At 35.7% G+C, this 16,928-nt stretch overlaps 1 protein-coding gene across 4 annotated transcripts in view; it reads right to left on the reverse strand.

The window, feature by feature from the left end:
• Positions 1–230: 230 nt before the first annotated feature.
• Positions 231–16,928, reverse strand: part of KNDC1 (kinase non-catalytic C-lobe domain containing 1) — a 69,574-nt gene continuing 52,876 nt past the window's right edge. For 3 of the 4 annotated variants that reach the window (XM_076338818.1, XM_076338819.1, XM_076338817.1), the window contains 13 exons: positions 10,559–10,652; positions 10,349–10,446; positions 9,842–10,053; positions 8,402–8,515; positions 7,848–7,995; positions 7,420–7,599; positions 6,088–6,303; positions 5,686–5,768; positions 4,274–4,424; positions 3,698–3,820; positions 3,536–3,595; positions 2,762–2,919; positions 231–2,472 (listed from right to left, as the gene is read on the reverse strand). In XM_076338818.1, the coding sequence (XP_076194933.1) occupies positions 2,241–2,472; positions 2,762–2,919; positions 3,536–3,595; positions 3,698–3,820; positions 4,274–4,424; positions 5,686–5,768; positions 6,088–6,303; positions 7,420–7,599; positions 7,848–7,995; positions 8,402–8,515; positions 9,842–10,053; positions 10,349–10,446; positions 10,559–10,652 (1,869 nt within the window). In that variant the 3' untranslated portion in view covers positions 231–2,240. Of the gene's footprint in view, positions 2,473–2,761; positions 2,920–3,535; positions 3,596–3,697; positions 3,821–4,273; positions 4,425–5,685; positions 5,769–6,087; positions 6,304–7,419; positions 7,600–7,847; positions 7,996–8,401; positions 8,516–9,841; positions 10,054–10,348; positions 10,447–10,558; positions 10,653–16,928 lie in introns of those variants that run through there. The other variant, XR_012995429.1, reaches the window with a different exon arrangement.

A 16,928-nucleotide genomic window follows, 5' to 3' on the forward strand; every position in this document is an offset into this window, starting at 1 on the left:
ACTATGCATTTATAGCAATATAAGGTCTGATACACTGAAGCATTACACAGAAGACGAGATGATTTTTAAATTCTTGTATAGCACCAGTTATTCTCATAGAATAAACGTAATATTTTCTAGATGTAGTAGTTGTTTTAAATCCTGATAAAACTGTAAGAAATATATGAGCTAATTATAATGAGTGCAAAATATAAATGATAAGTAAATTCACAAAAGCAATTTCAACAGTCTGACTGGCAACTATATAAAATGAATTTATTAAGATCATGGGAATAACAAGTTTTGTGGAGTTCTTTACATTAGTAAAGCTTATGCTACTTTAAATTTTACTGTCTTTCAAAGGCAAGGCGTGGCTTTAGGCGAATGGTAATTTTAATTGAGAAAAAACAAATAACTACTAATAAAAACAATTCTTTAAAATAAATGCATATAGATCAAATATGTGAAATGTATGTCTGAAGATAAGGTTATCATTAACATTCTTAAATCACTGTATTATATAAAGATAGGAGGTAAAGATTAAACGTTTTCACATTTGGCAATTTTTAGAGAAATAGCAACACATTTTCCTTCCTTAAGGGTGAGTCAGAATGCTACAATTAATGACATGCTAAACCTACATATGGTAAACAACAAAACAAATCATCTTAAAAGTAGAACAAATGCAAGAAAACCCTGTTGAGGACTGAGTTCTCCAGTTTTTAAATGAATAAGAGCACAAAAGTTAGTCTGGTATTAATATATTAGTATGAAAAAGTAACTGAGGTATTTAATGGAAAGTATGGACATACCTTGTGTTTGACTGAGAAAGATGAGAAGTAGGTGGCCTGCGATGTATATATTGCCATTACTGACAAGAGAAAAGGAGAAGCTTTCCTCTTAAACATTGAAAAATCTACAATTTAACATGTGCACATGCATTTCTGTCAAATTCAATAGTACAATTTGCAAAATACCAGAGATGTGCACATTCCCATTTCTTACATCATCACCTTTCTCCATCACTAAAACAGGCCAAGACAGTTCACATCTGCTCTTCACATCTCTCAAAACATTTTCTTTTTCATTTTTTTAAATACAGTTCTAGCAAATCACTTTCAGGACAGAGATCATTTTAGCTGTTTCTTGCCCTTCCCCACTTCTCTCGCAATACTACCGTTGTTCCCTCTGGTAGGAATACTTGTATTTGTAACTAATTTGTAGCCTTAACATTTTGGTTTCGCATAAACCTGGGTAGCTCAACAAACTTTCTAGCAATAGCATCACATTTCATTGCCATTTAGAAGGTCTTGTAAGTATAAGCTCTATAAATAGGTTAGCACCAAAGTTTTACAAGTTGCAGATCCAACTTTCACACAGTTATCTTCTATTTAATGCTGCTGGAGCACTGCAATCTACAAAAGCAACCTCAGGAGCAAAACCCATAATCAAATGTGCACACATACATACGTACACAAATTGGCAAAGTGATTCTTGTGCCAAATACAGGAAAAAAAAAAGCAATTTCACATTTACTGTTTTCACAAGGCCATGAGGGCAGAAGCAGAGCAACAAAGTGGTAATATTTAGATTCAGATCTTACTTTCATTTGGAAACAGGTTAGTTCAATGACATTAAAACCAAAACAAAAAAAAGTTGCAGCATGGCATTCCTCTCCTTCCTTAGTATGCTTGAAGGAAAAGATGGGCAATTATTTAAGTCAATTATAGTTTTCATAATACACAACATAAAAGCAAGACACACCAACAGTCAGAGGATAGCAGAGGATCTGTGTCCCTGAACTATATGCACACTGTGACAGGATACAAGTGTACTATGTTTATATAAAAATATATTCAACATTTAATGAACTATACTTTGAACTCTCCTAGGCCAACTTTGCAACAGAAGCTGTAATTTTAACTTATTTCCACCATATTTTTTAAGATATTTGTTTGTGGGCTAATTATTTTTTTATGTTAAAGAACAGTGACAAAATTAATCATCCTTTTCATCTATACTCTCTCTTTACTTTTATCTTTATTTTTATTCTTTTGATCTGTCATCCAGTTGCCACGGATTCAAATCTCATTAGGCAGCATTTTATAATTCCATGTTAAGAAATATAATAATTTCAACTTGAGATAGTATTTTAAGTCACTTCACTTAAGTATTTGCTTGGGAATTGGTCCAGGAGATGAAGTCAACTTAATCCAGTTTTACAATCTACACTTGGAATAGAACAGATGAAATGTAAATAATTACTGAAATGTTGCCTTCATTCTGCGCAGTGTGTCCTGAATTTTTCGAGAATGTTTTTCTGCTGGTATCTGATGGAAGTTGGCACAGTTGTCAGCTGCCAAGGCAGAAATGTCTGCATCTTTAAAATGAGTTATTCTTTGTCTGAGGTAAGACTGCACCTTGAAATCTGGTGTATATGTATACGGATTCTCTTGAAATGCATGAACTTGGCTCACAACTTTTGCAATATTTCTTGAAAGAGAATATGGTAAAAAAGATTAGTTTGTTTCGTTGCTGAAAAAAAAAAAACACTGCAACCCCGCCCCAAAACAACAAAAAACCCCCAAACCCAAACTTCAAAGGAAATTCAAAGGCATCGAGCATTCTCTTCTATAGTATACGTCCCTTTAGTTAGATGTCAGAATGACTGAAACTATTTAAACTGCTAACTGTGAAATGTTGCATTAGCTCTCATTATCCCATTAGACAATATTCTACTTTAAAAAGTTAGGTGACATACATACATAATTAAAATAATTACCTAAGTTTAGTCCACTTGTGAGCTCCATTTGTCATTGTGAATCCTCCAGTTTCAAGTTGTTGGACATGCATAGCCAAAACATGGGCTGATGGAATTGTTGGAAGCGTTTTGAATCTTTCTCCTTCCATCAAGCACAAGCTGTCACTTTTTAAAAACACCTAGTTTAAAAATGCACACAGATAAATCTCACGTTAAGTATTGGGGCAGGTTTCACAAGAAGTTCTCCATGTGTTTAGCACTACGTATTTATTTGTCATTGAAGTTGAAGACAAAACTGAATTGATCTGGTGGCAAACATTTTAAAGTACAGAAATAAAGAAAGTAACTTTAATCAAAAGATACTTCATACATAATTTTTAATTGTTCTAAATCACAGCCAAAATTACATTTTAGAACTCCACTCAACGATTCAAAATTGGATAGATCAGTAAGAGAATGCCTGTGATAAAATAAACATTTAAGATTTTTCAAAACAGATTACAGCCACAAAGCTCCTGCAGAAATCATCAGAAAAGTGTATCTAATATCCCAGCTTGCTTTGAAATTTCCTTCTTGGTTTTTAGTCACACAGGATACGTTTTTGGAAAATACTGAGATGAAAATTAATGTAAAGTCTCACATTAAGAGTCAACAGTTTTAAATCGAATTAAAATCTCCTTCCTAATACAAGGTAATAATTATGGCTTTCACGCTGCAGAGGCACCCATTTAAGCAGATCTTGCATCTTATCCAACCCCAAAGAAGTATTTTTACATTAAAGACTTTATACTATACCTCAACAGCCTTGAGTTCCTCCATTATTTCAGCTACTTTTGCAGGTAAAATTTTCCAGGCCTTACAATAAAACAAAATACATTTTCGGTTTTCACAGTAATGTTCATATTGGAACAAGATTATGTTAAGTAAAATAGTTACAGAACAGAGTCCCAAACTTACTGGTAACTGTCGTACAATCAGATTTTCCAAGCCTGCTAGGATTTGCATTGCAGTAGCAAAATTTCTTTGTTCATAGCAGCATTTTGCTATAAGAAGAAATTTTGATAACAAGCTCACCTGCAGCTGAAAAAAAATAATTAAGATATACTATATATATATACAAAATATTAAGATATACTAAATATATATAGTAAATCTACATAATAAAATTAAATAAGAAGGAAGAAAGAGAGATGCATTTTATTTTTGAATTTGTTATCAAAATTGTTGACTGTAGTAACATTTTCCTCCAACACAAAGTTTTTTCTTTTCTGTCACCAAAGTGTCCTTGTTACAAGTCTGACATCTATTCTCCTCAGGCAACCCATTTCTTACATTCTATTAGGTTTTGACACCTGCTACTACAAAACATCCGAGACATCCAAGACTCTCCTTGTGACAACAAACCAAATTGTTAACTGCCCACTCACAGGTGTATTTCAGAATATTTCTTGCAGCTTTGCTACATAGCAACTCATATACAATAACAAATAAATAACTGTTTCAAATTAATAATACACTAAAACAATGACGAACCTTAGACGTGTGACATGTTACAATTTCAGCAGCAACCCAGGTGCTGATACTGTCTGCATTTCTTAATAATTGTAGAAGGTACTGGTCTTGTATGCACTTTGACAGAAACAGATTACAGACTTTAAGTGAAACTGCCTCAGTAGAAACAGCTCTATGGAGAGAATGGAGAAAAATAAAAGGCAAAAATAATTCATGCTGACTTTGAATTTTCAGAGAAAATCTTGATTAAGAAGATGCCAACTTCCAACCATTTAAAATAATTTTGCAGTGCTTGCAGTCTTGATTTTATAATCTTTTACAAAATACATAGTGAGCTGTGTTACTTTTTCTTCCTTATAATTACAAGATAATTACATGTGACTACAAGATAAGCATATGCAGTATACATTTCTGCACATAAAGACACCTTCACCACTTGTTACTGAATAAAACAAACCATCCAATCTGACACAAAATAACAGCCAGAAATCCAAACTCTTTAAAAACTGCAGCCATGTAAGAAATGGAGCCTGATACCTAGAGGCACCACACAGTTTGTTTCCCATGCCTGAACCCCAAATCAGTATAAACCAGCTGATTTAGATTCTGCCATTTAACAATCTGTAAAAGATGAGCTGCTTTAGCTGTTCATTCCCTATCCTTGGGCAGAAAAGTCTATTACAGGTAGTGCAATTAACAAGTACTAATTAGAAGCTAGCTGAATCCACTGAGTATGTAAGAAGTAGACCACAATCAAATATAATTAGGTCCATGCGGCTGGATGAAAACATTAATTACCGTTGAGCAAGTAATTTAAAAAGGTTGGTAACCACTCTAATAACTACAGGAAAATTCTTACATATTTGTGAATACTGATACTTCATCTACCTGACAGTACAAAATGAACATTGCACAGAGAGGTTGTGTAGTCTCCATCCACATTCAGAACTCAACTGCACACGATCCCGGGCAACCTGCTCTAGCTGACCTTGCTCAAGGCAGGGGGGTTGGACTACATGATCTAGAGAGGTGTGATCCTGTAACGGTCATTGAGATTTTATATACATACACACAGGCATTATCAAGTAGCCTGTTTCAGAAACCATTACAATTTTTTCTGACAAAAACTAAACCTCTGAAGCAACCCCCCTAACACAAGTCTTCAGAAATATTTTGGCCTGACCCACTTTAGATTTCAAAGAAATCACCTTGCAAATATGACCTACCACATACACATACGTGCACAGGTGTATATACATACACACGTATAAAATCTCCTGAAATTAAAAAAATTACGTAAACAGACTATCTAGTCTGTTGAAAAGATATTAAGGATTTAAAATGTTTCTTTCTTCCTGGATGTATTAAAAGTGTAACACAGTAAGTTACTGTGCATCAACAGAATGGAAGGGCAGTTAAAATAAGCAACTTACTTTTGGACAGCAACGCATTTGTCTTTAACACCAAGTGCTCTTGAATTTAGAAAGTGTACTGGATGACATTTATGAAATACTTCCTAAACAAAAAGAGCAAGATATATCTGTTGTTAGATCTAGCAGTTCTTCTAAAATGCTCGAGGATAAAAATGACACAGGTTCCCCCCCACCGCCTTCAGCAAATTTATCAGAGGGATCACTGCCTAAGAATAGAATTAGCCATTCTAAATTTTACTGTAGAGATTTCAAGAGAAAAACAGATTATTTTAATTCAAAGTCTTATGAAATAGTATGAAATAAGCTTGAAACAGGGTTGGGAAATGGTAGAGAAAGGAGGCTGAGTATAAAGTAAGAAGATAGATATTATTTGTACTTCCAAGTAAACCTAGTCCTTTGTACCTGTTGCAGTAACGTCAGCTGACAACAAAGCTGTTGCGCACTGTAGTCTATTAAGAGGTATGGTCCCACTTCATCTGCTTTACCAAAGGAGACTGGGAATTCTTCTGTAAAACTGTTATAGCATGGCTTTGGCAAAACTGATGAAATAGTGTGCAGTCGCTCTCTCTGATACTGTGCAATTGGTCCCATACCTTTGGAAAGTTTCCAGTTAAAGTTCTGTAGAAAAAAAATACGTAAAGCTACAACTTCTTTAAAGCAAACACTATGTCTCCCCTTGATTTAACTCTCTGGAATATTTTGTTAGAGAAACACCTTTGTGGATGCAAAACTCTTCAGCTAATCTTCAAGGTTAGCCCAGACACTCATTGGTTTATTCAACATTCCTAGTTTAAGCTAATATGATACGCACAGTTGATGAGTCTGAGCAGGAGGTTACCAGATCTCAATCAACAATCGAAACTTCTGTGTATTCGAGCTTGCTGCCAAAAAATAGTTTATGTTCTCGAGTTTTATATTTTATGTTTTACTTCTTACTATCTCTTAATATTTCTTGTACTCTTTTTGCTTAGAATCAGAGCCCTTTCCAAAGAAATACTCGCTTTTCCATTCTTTTCTCTTCTTCCACCTTCCAGTATCATTATGATGCAGTGACAATAAAAAGTTCATGTTTTCTCTATTCTGCTTGTCTTTTATTGGTTGAATCCCCAGTATACCCCATGGAATTCTGCACCTTTATCAAGAGGCTGATTCTAAATTCATCTTACACATTATTGATACATTGGACTTCCACATGTCATTTTGGTCACTCTGTAGAGAGATCTTTTTTCAGGAAAAGCCTACAGTATGCTCCAGCTTCTGGGGTTACTTTTCACTAGGAACACTATATGAACCACTAAATACAGACAAAAGTTCAGACAAGTTTTTGCTACAAGCTTTGAAGTTCTAGCAGGAAAACCCTCACCCCCCCAGTTTTCCTATATTTATAGACTTACAAAGATATATGCCTAATAAAAAGTATTAATGTTTGACAAGGGGGAAAATGTTTCCTAGTAACTATGAGTCACATGCTAGTATCAAGGATGAAGAGTTCAACTCTCAAAATTTTGATTATCTGATCTATTATTACTGAAACAGCTGACAGGGTGCAATTAAGGCTTAAGATGACTTCCACAGTTATAGAACTGTTTAGGCCTTTCAAAAGAAAATTTAAAATGCAGGTACATAAATTTCACTAAATCAGAGTGTAGACCCTAAGCTGGATACTCTAGTTTTTGTCAGAAAATAATATATGGAAACGTGCTCCGTATACTGCAGTCTGAAGAAAAGACATGCCTTTCTGGAAACATCTTCTGAGAGCTTTTTACATAGAGAACGTAATGTTTTCCTGTCCTCCTCGCCTTCCTCTTCACATTTGTCCATGCTGGAGCACTGATGAGCACTGCCACTTTTCCTGGCAGAAGCATCCTCAAGCAATGACAACAAGTGCTCACCATAGCCATTTAACGGAGCAACCTGTAAATGCAAAACAGGTTAACAGAATATTGAACTCAATTTCCCATAAATTATAAGCAAGACACAATATAGTTGTAAGATTCATGTCTGTCCAAAACCAGACATATTGAACATAGCTGTTAAAGGTAGCATTATTTTTCTTTTACTTTAATTAGGACAGTTTTTTGTAATAACAATCCTACATATACCATAACTGACTTAAATTGATTTTTTTTTTTCTTAAAGCTTCTACTGAAATTCTAACTTACCTTGGTAGAAATAAATTCTTTTAGGGTACACAAAAGATCAGTATTTGTTGCAAAGTCTACACTGTAGCAGTCTTCAATCCAAGCCTGCAGGATGTAGAAACTGCGGTTACATATTTTGGTAAGTGATGTGGAAGGATCCAGACTTGCACTGGTGAGAAGAAAAAGGCACTTATTTTACCAAAATTGATTTCCAATTTAAAAAGAAGTGTTGAAAAAACCACGAGTATTATTTGGTATTGACTATACTATCTTAAATTCTTATGTTTCATGTCTCTAGAATCCACGGCTCTATGGGAACAAAGCTGTGGTTGTACTTACAACCCATCACTGAACAACTGGCAAAAGTAAGACTCAGATTCAGAAGAAAAAAGAAGTAAGCACATTGTCAAATATAGCACTTGCTCTAGTTTCAATCTCACTTGTCAAGAGAGTCTGACAAAAACAAACATCAAAATTCAATTTAATTAAGTAGTTCTTTTCAGAAAAAGCTATTTGCCTTTGGGGCGAAAAGTCAATTGTGCTTTGATAATATTTTTCACAGGAAATTACTGTACCTGGATAAAGTGCTGCTGATTCTATCAAGAAGAAACTGCAAAAATTCTTCTTGTGTGCAGAAATAGCGAAATGTGTAGAGAAACTGCTGTACATAACCTTCTAAAAATGCATTTCTGTGAAGCACAAGAAAAACTTCAGACAAGCAAGAACACTATTTCTTCTTGTATTAGAGTATAGCAACAGCAAAAAAATCCTCAAAATATCAAGAATTAGTAGGGATTTAAAATTCTCAAGCTCTGCATAAAACCTTGATTACTTTTTATTTTATTTTTACACATCAAATATTATGATTGCCAACACTGAAAGCATAATTTGTTTTAAAAACAGTTTCCTCTACTTGCAATTTTGTGAAGAACCACTTTGACATTTCTATTATTATCGAAAGTTCCATTCTAAATAGTATGGAAGAACATATTTAATTTTCTTTTTTCTATCATCTCAGTTGATGTTGTTTTAAAAGATAAAGTAGATACTTTAAGCAAGAAAATATTTCCTGTAACTCTAATTAGAGCATTAGTTGCTTTAACAACAGACTATACTTCTTAGACACACATTAAAAATGAGTGTGTTTTATTTTTTTATCTATACACACACACACACTCTCTCAAGGTCTTAACACAGGTTAATTGTCATGTCTCCCTGATGGCTTACAGCTAACCATGAAAGTTTGGGTTTGATGAATGTGGAAGCTCTGATTCCAAAACAATTTGTTCACTTTGTGCAAAATGTTAACTACCAGGAAAAGCAGCACTCAGGATAAGTAACTGGGTCTGAGTCAGGATGAGCTGGGAGAAGTAGCTGGGAAGAAGTTGCTCCCTCTACAGTGCCACAAGTCTGATGGAGTCTCCCAGGCAGTTTCCATCCTTCATACTATTATGGCTCAAGTACCTTAAAACAACGCTGCCCTCACCCTAGTTGAAGGTTAAAGGACATCTTTGTCCCCATTTAAGCCCTGAGGTAAGCCTGCATCTTGATCAGTCCTGAGGGCCGGGGCAATAATCTGTAAAACAGAACCTATACGTTTTCACATCCAGACTCTATTAATAAGAATTATCAAATTATATGTGCTGAAGAATTGTTATACTGCTGGCAGTAACATAAAGCCTTGATTCCATGGCAACTATCAGAGCAAAACCTCAAATAAGTAAAGGATAAAAAAGTTTAAAGTTATTAGTTTTTGATTTATTATCAAATGCTTTGAGTTTTAATCAAATCCAAACTTAGCAGTTTGGCTTATTTCTTACCAAGACTGTCTTTTGCCATTTCCATGCTCATTTCTGTAAATAAGTGTTCATAGAAATAACATTAAACTTGATACAAGAGGGGAGAATTTATGCAACGTTGAGTAACTAGGATTTATCCCGGAGACTATTTTTTTCCTGAATTAGCAACTACACCTCAACCCACTCCCAATTAAGGATGTGCAAAACATACTATACCTAGAATATAAATAAGCCATTAAACCAAGTGGTGTACCAGCCTGCAGAACTCTTACTCCATTTTGATTATTACATTGGTGTTTCTCTGTGTTATAGTAAAGAAGCAATGACAACTCATCTGTAGGTGCCACATCCATGGTGTCAGTTCTCCCGTTGTGAATGACTGTAGGCAGCACACAGGATTCCACACCCCACTGCTCTGCATACATGATCTGCTCAAAGATGCAAAGCCACAAAAAAATAAAACGTAGCAAAATAAAGAGGAAAATCCACGCAAAATGCAATCAACTCAACTTGAAGCCAAATCGCATTTCATACAATTGCTTTTTTTCCTTTTTAAACAATTCTAGTAGCAATTACCTTTATTTTAATAATTCTTTTAGATCCTACTTAATTTGGCACTTTGACACAAAACATTTCACATTTCATATACTGACTTGAGCAGCCAACTACACTGATGCAGTAATGAAATGACAAATGAAACAAGCAAAATAAAGTCTGACTTGCCTGCACATATTTCATCACCAGTTCAAGAAACTGCACTTTTGATTTCATCTCCTCTAGCTGTCCTCTCAATTTGGGCAACATAGATTTAGTTTCAGGACCTTTAGATTTAAAACACATAGCATAAGAACATCAATGATTCTGATTTACAGAAAAAAATCCTTACAAGTACTACGCACCCATTTCATTACTGGCAAATTGCTGTAATCTTACCTTTGCTTCTTCTTTCTTTCTGCAATAGTTTCTGGTAAAACTTTATGGTCTTTCTGTAATTTTTTGTCTCCATCATTAGCAATTGTTCTAGTTCCTATTTAAAGAGCAAAAGGATTCTTATCAGAATGGTAAATGCAAGGTTCTAGTAGGAAACTGAAGTTTTAGAAGAGAATTATTTTGGATGAAAAAAAGAACATCCAAACAGACAAGAATATGATATTAACCAGGAGAAACTACCTTTCACACCTGTGCTTACAGGTGAGTTACAACAGGCATCACCTGTCCCCAGAAAAGCATTAGTTATACCTAATAATAATTAGTTATACAGTTCTACAGCTTGAGAACTGGAGCTGCTTTGTGTATGATGAGACCACACTGAAGTTTGTCTGAATCCGTTTATATAAATATGCCTGAGTTATAATTGCACTTATCTGGTTGTTTTCAAGAGCATTTTTAAAAGTTACACTCAGAAGTCATCCAGAATTAAAAGTGATGGGTTCTGAAATCAGTGCAGACCCCAGAAATGCTCTGTTAAGCAGCTGACCTATATTTGCAGCAAGAACCAAATGTTTGACCGAAAGCAATGGTTTCCAAACAAGTATAATTACATTATATTATACAACCAGGTCAGAAGGCAGACAGGACAGCTGCTCTATAAATAAAGGACATATCAATTTTGAAGTTCAGCTTACATATTGTATATTTATGCATTTTACATAACTGAAAAACTGAACTGACTTTCTATAGAATTATATAACTTAAGCAATAGCTAGAAACGAAAGTATATCGGGCTTCTCACAATAATATCAAAGTTAATGTAAACATTTATATTTGTTTGCATATCAAAGGTTTCATTATTTTACCAGCCAATGAAAACGGGCCATCCATTTTGGGTTCAGCTTCTGATTTATTATGAAACAACAAACATGATGTGTGTTGTGTTTTATAAAAGTGGTGGCTTTTGCACTTGGGTCCTAAGCTAACTACCAGTGACCCAGTTACATGAAACAGCATTTTAAATGGAGTAAGTTCACTGAATGCAGCAGACAGAACTCCCACACGCAGAGTGATCAGAAAACACATAGCTCAAAGCTAACATATCAAACAACAGATTGGTAAATAGGTTAGCTTTAATGGGATGGACTTACTAGAAATTAATTTGAGTTTGAGAAAAACCTGCCACTGTTTTTCAGAAAAGCTCAAAAGGTTTAACAACCTAGTTCATTAGCAGCAAGAGTCACAAAAGCCCTGTGGATTTTTAAAAGGCTTACCACTACACAAGCATCACATAGAGAATAGGGAAAGCACAGAAAAGCTATTATCCAGATTCTGAATTAGAAACTGCTTCCTTTTACTTAAAGGTTTGTTGTTGTTTCATTGATTAAAGTGAAACCAAGTTGATTAAGAGGCTATGAACACAGAAAGAGAATCAGAAGGAGTGGCCATTTTCTGACATTTGGAATCTGATGGACAGAAGTGGTTTGTCCACTAAATAACTTCAGGTGAGTAGCAATGAAGTCAGTAGCAAATTCCCAGTCTATTCCACAAGATCTTCCATTTTAGGTAGGTCTAGAATATAAACATTTTTGATGAAGCTATATATTCAGTTGTTCTGCTCCCTCTGAAATACATTTGTCAGGACACTTTTCTACAGAACATCCCTTAGTCTAGGGAACAAAGTAATGACAGAGTGACTTTGTTGACTTGGGAAAATTGCAAATTCCAATCTGTCCTTGAAGGGTAAGTTTTTTACATGCTGAAAGGTGGCTCCACCAAAGGATGCAGAATATTGCCAGAAGGGAAAGGAAAAGAGAAAAGGAATGGGAAAGGGAAAACTGTGGCCAGAATATGCAAAACTTGCGCTAGAAACTTCCTAGTCACAGCTTGGGTGGACCGAAGTTTGGTGGAGACTCTTACAAGCGGCTTATGAGATCTGGGGGATAAGGGCAAAGACTAAAGGTGAAGGCTTAGGGCTGCAAGAGAACTGAAGCCAGCTTATCAGACTACAGAAAAAAAACGCTCTTCTCATTGTGAGAGCAGACTTGGACATCGCGCTGGAGAAATGGCAGCACTGGTAGCTGCCTTCCCTTCTTGCTCTGCTGCAAGGACTTGGTTTGGTTTGCCTGGATGTGCTCTGTATGAGGGTGCAAAATCAGCAGCTCCTGGACTAGAGGTGATGTGAGGCAGTGGACATATACTTGCTTGCTTAAGGACTAAATTAACCTTTGCTGACCTTAAGAACCACGATGAACTATCTGATAAGCACCTACACAGTAAAGCATTAATTATTTTTATGACATTTGAAAGTGTCACCTTGATCCATAAATATTTTATTTTTTATGGTATTTCATATTCCTTCCAAATGTAACAGTACATATTACCTTTTTAAAATCATAATAGCTTGAATAATCCTATTGTTAATATTGTTCATCATATAACAAATGTTTTACTTTTTTCATCTTATTAAATCACAACAGACAATATCCAATAGGTTCCAGTAGAAAAATAGAAAAGTTAATTATTTTTATGGCAGAATATTTAATTCTGTCATAAATATATGTTCTGGCACTCAGAGTTTCTCAGAACCTGCATGTTCTCAAACCTACTTACAGGTATACAAAATTAAAATTAAAAAAGGCAAATAATTTTAATTGCGTTTAGTTTTAGAAGGTGAATAAAGAAACATTTGAATCATTTTCATTGGAGAGATAAGTGTATTAATGAGATGTATATGTCTCCAAAACTGTTATTTGTTGTGGGGTTAGACTCCCATCCAGTATTCAGTTCCAGTTGCAGACTAGACCTGAACCAACCAAGCAGACCTATCCCTATGAAAGGGTAGTGCCACTAAGTCAGGACAAATGTAGTCAAGCTCAAACGTCTAACTATCTTTAAACGTTCACTCTTTGAAATAGCAACTCCTAAACACTGCTTTAGCACACTTTACCGCAAAGCTGTAGAATCAGCTCAACTTTATTGCTGACTTTTTAAAAACCTGTCAGAGACCTGGGGCAAAAAGTAGGTTGATATAATCCTTGCCAGACAATGAAAACTAGACTACAGCTAATCAAGGAACGGGTTTCTGAAGTAAAACTGGTTAACAGATGATTTAAACAAGGAAGGATAGGGTGGAGACAAACAGCTCTACCTTGCAAGAGAGGCAGAACTTTCCTCCAGCAACTCAAACCACCTTCCTGCTCAAACAGCCCCTTAAAGCCTTCCTTTGGACTTTGTAGTCCTCCTGGACTGGATAATGGGACACATGTTTTCTCCACTAGATTTTACAGTGAGAATTTGGCAACTAGAATAATTAACTTTTTTGAGCTTCTATGGCAGAAAACTCATGTTAATTTTCACATTGAGTCTATTTTATTTTCTCAGTATTTTGGTTCAGACAGTGCATCATTCCCTTGGAATTTGCACAGCTCTTATTTATTGTTTACACATTAACAGTGTTAACACTTCATAAATGCCAACGATTAACAACCACATTTATTTTCTAAATAACATGTACTCCAAGTATAACATGTATAAATGTTCATATTCTCAAATAAAACTAGCTGAAAACACTTTGCTGTAGAAATACAGCTGTTGGCTACATCCAAGTACAACAATACACAAGGACTTATAAATGTTAAATCCTACCCCTATCAACGGTACCAGCAACATCCATATTGTTCAAAATGAGATAGGAACTAGTCTTTGTCAGCTGCCGGTATGGAGATTAAAATCATGCTATACATTTTCACAGTTGATTTGTAGTGTTTGGTTTGATGAATCAGGCAGCAGAGACAGCAGAAAGAAACTGGGTAGAGCTGCTTATCACCTACGTGTTGATAATTGATTGTCTTACAGCTAAGAATCATCGTCTCCTGACTGCTGCAATAGCAGAAAAATAAATTTCAGTTTCATATTTTTTCTCTGTCTTTCTTATATACATTGACCAGTTAAAACTTGTAACAGTTGACCTCATTTCAACAATATTACTGATAGTTTATTTCAGAAATTGTCATCACTGATGGAGTTTGGAAAAACAGCAGGATTTTAGGAAGGTTTTCTTTGCTCAGGTTAAATGTTCAAGATTGCTGCAATTGGAGCATTATTATTCTGTAAGTTTTTATTTTAAACACATTGGGAAGAAGCTGGGTTTCACAGAAAGTCAGTGTTGTAGCAATGCCAGCAGAAAGATTAAAGTTGTTGATGCTATGGTAGTGAAAGAAATAAAAATAGTCATGAGACCAAAAAGTAACTGATATTTTAAACTAGCCTCTGTTGAATTTGTAGTTACAAGACACTTCAAAAAGCATTTTTAATAACCCCCCCCAAGATATTGAAAGAGCATTTAGTACAATATTATTAAAATATTTTTAAGTTTATATACCTGAATATTCTAGTATAACAAGACTTTTTTATATAAACAGTACAACAGAGAATATACGTATCTGCACATACATGCTTTTTTGTGAAAATTAACTTTTCTTTTGCAATGAATTCAAAACATTTCTATGTTGTACAAGAGTATTTAATCTTCCATTAACCACCTTCTCTGAAGAAAATGGTGGAATATAAACTGAATTTGACTTCATAATTGAAGATGACAGTTTATAATTGTATTCCTTGTAACTTGGACACAAAGGGATCTCACAAATTAGGAAGACTATTTAGATAAGATACCAAGCTTCTATTGTCGGCAAATAATTATTTTATTCTTGTTTGTCCACCTGGCCTCATATGCAGTCCAGATCACATACATTATTTCTGCATTACTGAGACAGAATAAGATTAGTCTAATTTTTGTCCAGCTATTAAGATTTCACACTAATTTTAGACAACACAAGGAAGATTAGTTCACTTATCCTCAGAGTAGTACGCATCTTTTTCAGCTATTGGAATGTGCGTTCTCTTGCTCTCTAAATGAATTGTTTACTAATTGCTAAACTGAACGAATTGTACTTTGTGTCAATAGTAATCTTCCTCCAGTGGAATGTACTGGGCATGAACACAATATAATTTTCTACAGGGATACCTCATGACTATTTTCCCCCAGCCTCCTGTATGATTGTTGGGATAGCCGAGTTCTTATGCATTAATGCATATAGTAGCAACGTATAATAGTATGCATTAATTTCATAAGCAAATTCCAAAGCAGACTGTAAGCACCATAAATCTTGCTTCATTTTTGTTGTATGCCTGTTAAATAGGGAAAATAATTGCCAAGAACTCAAGATAATTCATCCTTTTGAATCAAACTAAATTGCTGAGTAGTCTGTAAAATCTCAAAGTAAAAAAGACTGCCTGTTGAAACAGAAAAATCTATTTAGGTGCTTATGAAAACTCCTTACTCATGAAAATTTGTTCTTCAGTCAAGAATTAGTCCTTCAAGTAAGGGAGATAATGTAAGCCCATTTTTCTCTAGCTGGCATGCTTACACAGGATTAAACAGCCCTATAAGATTAGAAATAGGAATTTTTGAGTAGATGGAAATTTTTGAAAGTGACAGTCCTGAAAACTTATTTTTTAATTTTTTTTTAATTTATTTTTTACACAAACCAAGAGTAGGTCAAGTTTCTCATGCTATTCTCTCCTATAGACTTGCACCTGAACATTGGTGAATGGAGTTACATCCAGTTGGCGGCCGGTCACGAGCGGTGTTCCCCAGGGCTCAGTACTGGGGCCGGTCTTGTTCAATATCTTTATCGATGATCTGGATGAGGGGATCGAGTACACCCTCAGTAAGTTTGCAGACGACACCAAGTTGGGCAGGAGTGTTGATCTGCTCGAGGGTAGGAAGGCTCTGCAGAGGGACCTGGACAGGCTGGATCGATGGGCCCAGGCCAACTGTATGAGGTTCAACAAGGCCAAGTGTCGGGTCCTGCACTTCAGCCACAACAACCCCATGCAGCGCTACAGGCTTGGGGAAGAGTGGCTGGAAAGCTGCCCAGCAGAGAAGGACCTGGGGGTGCTGGTTGACAGCCGGCTGAACATGAGCCGGCAGTGTGCCCAGGCGGCCAAGAAGGCCAATGGCATCCTGGCCTGTATCAGAAATAGTGTGGCCAGCAGGAGTAGGGAAGTGATCGTGCCCCTGTACTCGGCACTGGTGAGGCCGCACCTCGAATACTGTGTTCAGTTTTGGGCCCCTCACTACAAGAAGGACGTTGAGGTGCTGGAGCGTGTCCAGAGAAGGGCAACGAGGCTGGTGAGGGGTCTGGAGAACAAGTCTTATGAGGAGCGGCTGAGGGAACTGGGGTTGTTTAGCCTGCAGAAAAGGAGGCTGAGGGGAGACCTCATCGCTCTCTACAACTACCTGAAAGGAGGTTGTAGCGAGGTGGGTGTCGGTCTCTTCTCCCAAGTAACAAGCGATAGGACGAGA

This window comes from Aptenodytes patagonicus, chromosome 5 (genome assembly GCF_965638725.1).
Source record: "Aptenodytes patagonicus chromosome 5, bAptPat1.pri.cur, whole genome shotgun sequence".
NCBI lineage: Eukaryota > Metazoa > Chordata > Aves > Sphenisciformes > Spheniscidae > Aptenodytes > Aptenodytes patagonicus.